General features: G+C 35.2%; 1 protein-coding gene across 2 annotated transcripts in view; it reads right to left on the reverse strand.

Moving 5' to 3' along the window:
* Positions 1 to 3,097, reverse strand: part of LOC145241992 (protocadherin gamma-A3-like) — a 41,359-nt gene extending 38,262 nt beyond the window's left edge. For both annotated transcript variants that reach the window (XM_080104873.1, XM_080104874.1), the window contains exon 1: positions 579 to 3,097. In XM_080104873.1, the coding sequence (XP_079960999.1) occupies positions 579 to 2,993 (2,415 nt within the window). In that variant the 5' untranslated portion in view covers positions 2,994 to 3,097. The remainder of the gene's footprint in view (positions 1 to 578) is intronic.
* Positions 3,098 to 6,000: the final 2,903 nt, after the last annotated feature.

Raw genomic sequence — 6,000 nt, forward strand, 5'->3', positions numbered from 1 at the left:
AATCAAACGATGATGAAAATAATGATGCAAACAATGATGCAAACGATGATGTAAACGATGATGCAAACGATGATGCAAATAATGATGCAAACAATGATGCAAACGATGATGTAAACGATGATGCAAACGATGATGAAAATAATGATGCAAATAATGATGCAAACGATGATGTAAACGATGATGCAAACGATGATGAAAATAATGATGCAAACAATGGTGCAAACGATGATGCAAACGATGATGCAAACGATGATGTAAATGATGATGCAAACGATGATGAAAATAATGATGCAAACAATGATGCAAACGATGATGCAAACGATGATGCAAACGATGATGCAAACGATGATGTAAATGATGATGCAAACAATGATGAAAATAATGATGCAAACATTGATGCAAACGATGTAAACGATGATGCAAACGATGATGCAAATAATGATGCAAACAATGATGCAAACGATGATGTAAACGATGATGCAAACGATGATGAAAATAATGATGCAAACAATGATGCAAACGATGATGTAAACGATGATGCAAACGATTATGCAAATGATGATGCAAATGATGCTTACCTGATATACAACCTCAGAAGCAGTTTGGAAATCCATCACCAGAGTTGAACCATTTGATACCAAGTCAAGTTCCTCGTTAGGATGCGATTCTCTTCTAAATTCTAATGATTGTGAATTTCTTGCTATGTCCTGATGGTTCTTTCCTATAACAGGAACGTCAGTACAAGAGGCGGCAAGATACGAAGGGCACATCAACTTCCTCTGTTCACACTTGATCGAACAACTGCCCTCTTTCCTGTGTGACAAGTTTTTTCGGTTTGAAAGTCTAAGGAAACAGATAGAGATGATAGCCGTAATAATCACCGACAGTGTCACGGCCACTGACACAATGACAATTAAAAAATCCAGGTAGATGGTTTCATCCGCCTCTGTGGTATCAATATGCACATCTAAGATCTCGTAACTATGATTACTCACCGTCAGTATTAGAAAAATTGTGGTTGTATCTGACAATACTGGAATTCCACTATCTTTTACAATAAACTGAAGCTCATAAGACCCAGCATCAAACTGAGTGACGACTCGTGTGAAAGACAAAAGTCCTGTGTAGTGATTAATGGTAAACAGTAGTTTATCGTTACCTGCAGTTATCTCATATTTGAGAAAGGCGTTCTGTCGCCCATCACTGTCTAAAGCTCTGATAACTGTGATATTCTTTGTGTAATGCGGATAATATGTCACCTCGAGAGTAAAAGGGTTGACACTGGGAAAAGTAAAATATGGAGCGTTGTCGTTTTCATCTTTCACTTCGACCACCACATTCACCGTGTTGTTCAAAGATGGTTGGCCATTGTCTTTTACCAAAACCTGGAACTCGTAGACATCCTGGAATTCATGATCCAGTGACATGATTGTCAGAATCAATCCATCATCCGTGATTAGAAATGGCAAGAAATATTTGCTGTCCGCCAAAAGGAAATATGTGAGTTTGCTACCGGGCCCCAAATCGGGATCCGTAGCATTTATAAAGCCAACAGGGAAATTTGATTTGCGGTTTTCATATATACAGAATTTAAAGATTTTCTTTGAGAAAGTTGGGCGGACATCGTTGACGTCCATTACCTTGATTGAAAACTTGCTTTCGCTGTATAGGGGTGGTGACCCTTTATCTTGGCATCGGATTTTGATATCATGATAGTCCTGTGTCTCTCTATCAAGAGGTTTATTAACAAATACCTTGTATTTGTTTGTTCCAAGACTTTGCAACTGGAATTTGTCATGATGAAGCGTGCAGGTGACTTCACCATTCTGACCTGCATCGTGGTCGGTTACTTTGACATAGGCAATGAAGCTACCGACTTCAGTGTTCTCCGGAATTTCCACCATATTCCCCATTGACGTCGTGACAAAGTTCACATCGATGGTTGGAGCATTGTTCTGCTGATTAATCACATTGACGAGAACCATTGCGATAGAGCTGAGGGGGGGATTGCCATTGTCTGTTGCTTTTACATATAACTCGTATGTTAATTCCTGCCCAAGTACAAAAGCTTTGTAGAGCAAAATTTCCCCTGTTAATTCATTAATCTTGAAGTGTGACTTTGCGATTTCTGATGTCTTTGAGCTAAAATGGTATGAAGCGCGACCATTTCTACCAGAATCTAGATCCTTTGCGGATAAGATAAAAATGGGGGAAATCTCACTGGGTTCATTCTGGACAGTGATGTTGTAGACATCGTGTGAGAAAACTGGGGAGTTGTCATTAACGTCTGTGACGGCAATGTTCACATTCAGGACGTTTTGCTTGGCAGGTGAACCCCCATCTTTTGCTATTACCTGAATGACATAATTGTCTTTGATCTCACGGTCAAGTTTTTCCTCGAGGTTTATAAATAGTTCCGAAGTTCCATCGACGCTCTTGGAGACAAACAACGTAAAAGGTTCATCGGCTTCCTTTTTTAGTTTGTAAGTTATTTGTGAATTAAGTACCCCAACATCTTTGTCAATGGCATTTGGGATAGATATCTTTGTGCCAGGGACAACATCTTCAGAGATCTGAATGTTTATTTGTTGTTCGGTAAATTCTGGCCTGTGATCATTGATGTCCTTTAATATCACTTTCACTTCTAAAACTTTTATAAATGATGCCCCTTTTTGAACAGCTACCTCAATGATTCTGTAACACTCTTTATTATATTTACACATCGACTCTGCATCTAGTGTGTGAACCGTATAAACTTTTCCGGTCTTCTTGGAGACTCTGAATAAATGCGAGCTGCCAGTCTGACTTGGTTGCAGCTGGCTAAACGTGATAAGGCTACGCTCTTGGTTAAGGATGCTGTCCAGTAAGTGCGAATCTGCTGCAATATCGCCGACATAGATACCAGGCCCTTTTCCTTCTTCTACATGATATGTGATATCCACACCCAGACACCTGTTCAGAACAGACAGCAGTAAGCATATCTTGGCAAACATGGTCTACATCAGCTCCAATACTGAGGGCAAATTTGAAATCCATCCAGATAAAAAGTTTTAATTAAAATTATTATTGCATCTGAAATATAAAGAAAATGTTTTATTTTAAAATGAGTACAATTAGTACAGCTACAGGGCAAAAAATGTCAGTAATTTAGAAGTAATGTGTAATTATAACTTAAAAAATATATGTCACTCCCTATTTGGGAGCATCACATTATCCCCAACTAGCATTTAGTCAAAATGCTTTTCCGTATAAATAATTGACTTTGTTTACAAGTATTGCATATAAAAAGCAAAAAACAAATAAATGACATCTATAAGAAACGATACATTCTATGATTACTGGGATTGGCTCGTTAATAGAGCTTTGGGCTTCAGACTGAGATCTCAGTTTCGAATCTGACTAGGTTTAGCCACACTGATAAGTTGTAAAACAATGAAACACGTTTCTGTGGATGATTATATTTTTAAAAAATTTGTTGCTTCCCATCTCAGTGCATTACATTTGGTGAATAAAAAACTAGCATTTAGGTCAAATGTTTTTCCATATGAATAAAAGAATTCATTCAAGAGTATCGCAAATAAATAACGTTAATTTAAAACCGATATGAGTTCTAATGAAAAATGAAATTGATCCAGTTTCTTTGAATTGAGATTATATATATATATATATATATATATATATATACAGGGTGGACCCTCCCCCCCAAAAAAACGGGCCCTAACTCTAATTAGGCCCCGTTTCTTTGTGTTTTGTCCGAATGAAATGAAAGTTTGGTCATAACTAATTTATTATATTCAAAACATCACATCAAAACACAAGAGTCTTTGGCCTTTTTTCTCTCCGTTCTACAGCATATGTTCTAGATGGCCTCCATTTAGCTTTTGTTTTTTTGGGGGGTCACCCTGTATATGATTAGATTTTTTTTTTTTTTTTAAAGAAATCCAGCAGAGTGCTCAATTAAAAGGAAAATCCGAAAATAAGAGCATATTTATATATTGTATTTTGTGTATAGAAAGTTGTTTGATGAAACAAGTCATTGGTATCGTCGGTTTCAAGCCCGATAATTAGGACCGTTTAAGATATCCATATTAAGCTCTCTCCAGCCAATACTCATCTCTTTCTTTTTTCTTAAGAGCTGAGTATTGGCTGAAGAGAGCTTGATATGGATATCTTAAACAGTCCTAATTATCGGGCTTGTAACCGACGGTACCAATGACTTGTCTCATCTAACAACTTTCTGTACACAAAATACAATATATGCTTATAGTCTTGTGGTGTTTAACTTTATATATATATATATATATATATATATATATATATATATATATATATATATATATATATAATAAAATAAAGTTGATTTTCCTCTCTCAAGTTAAACACTGCAGGACTATAAACATAGATATAATATAAATATAAATAAGATAGTGTCTGTTTGACCTAATTGGTTGACAAAAACATGAGCAGTAACAGAAACGTTTTAATGGTCACTTCAAATCCAATGTCAACAAATACTTTCCATGAATCATAAGTAGAGGAGACTAGTAGGGTTGAAAAAAGCATTATAAAAATTTTAGAGCATGTTGTCGATCAAAGTTGGCAGATGTTTGTATTATGAACCCGAGAACGAAGACACTTTAATGATCAAAAGTAATAAATCCAGTGAGCTTGTCATCTGACTTGTGTCTTTGTTTTTAATATGTATGTCTCTTTCTCTCTACTCTCTTTCTTTATCACCATAAGAGAAGATTTGTAATTCAGTTGCAACTTGTACTCTATTCCTAGCAGTTGAAATTGAGACTCAGTTCCAAACAGTTGGAATCAGATCAGGGTCTCTCGAGTGTAAAAAAAAATGCTCCTTTAACAACTTGAAATAAATAAATTTATATTTTAAAACAAAGAGAACATGCATTGTAAACTTACTCCATACTGCATTCAATTCCAGCACTAAAGATAATTCAGATAATTCCCAGGAGAGAATTAATGACAAAAAAAAAACCTGTGATTAATGATGCAGAGAAATCAAAGAAAAACCCATCAAGCAGATGTGACAGACGTCATATCAACCGCTTGATCTAAATGGAATGTACCAATCGTTTTACTGTGTTTAACACCCAGGGAGCTAGTTGTTGTGCTCAGGACGTAACAAACATTCCAGAGATGTTCCTACAACACAGACACACCAAGTCACATTCCTCGGCATACGATGGTATTATGTTCTATCAAGTAAGTATTGGATTTGCATAATGATAATTGGAACATTTTTATTTGCCAAAGATTTAAAGGCAAAATATTAATTTGTCATAATACTCTGCTGCCAAATAACTTTTGGCAAGAATCCGGAATAGTTATCTGGTTTTCATGAATTTACAGATCGAAGAAGGATTTACTTGAATTGACTTGTATTACCAAAAGCAATTTTTTTACTTGCAAATTTATAATACTTTTATTCCTCATGCTTTTTTGGTTCATTAACTCTACAGAACATTTATTTAATAAGCTTTCAACATACATATGGGTCAGGTTATAGGTTCGTTTCTAATTCCACTAGTTTACATTAAAAAAACGGCAGAAAAAATACCTATCAACATTTTGCAAACTAATATTCAAATTTGCTTAAAATAACGACTGAATTTTGTAAGTTTATAAAAAAGAAACAAGAAAGAGAGAATGAAAATGTTTCAAACTAGAAAGTTAAGAGCGAGAAGAAAAAAAAAAGAAAAATGTATAATACTTGTACAGTTTAATCAAGACATTAAAATGAAAATATTGAAAAAGGTTATATTGTATGTGTTCGTTATGGAACAATGTTCTCCGAATAAAAATTTCACTTAATTTCATCAAGTAGTTTTTATTTTGCAGCGAAAAAACAATTTGTTAAGATACCGAGCAAAAGGTTCGATTTTTAGGAAGAAAAGCTAGTATTAAAGATGGAGAGGGAGTGTCGGCGCTTTAACTGGAGTTATCTCCCTGTGGCGTGTTCAACAAATTCCATAATGG

Source organism: Euprymna scolopes, chromosome 21 (genome assembly GCF_053919585.1).
Source record: "Euprymna scolopes isolate OS-2025 chromosome 21, ASM5391958v1, whole genome shotgun sequence".
Taxonomy (NCBI): Eukaryota; Metazoa; Mollusca; class Cephalopoda; order Sepiida; family Sepiolidae; genus Euprymna; species Euprymna scolopes.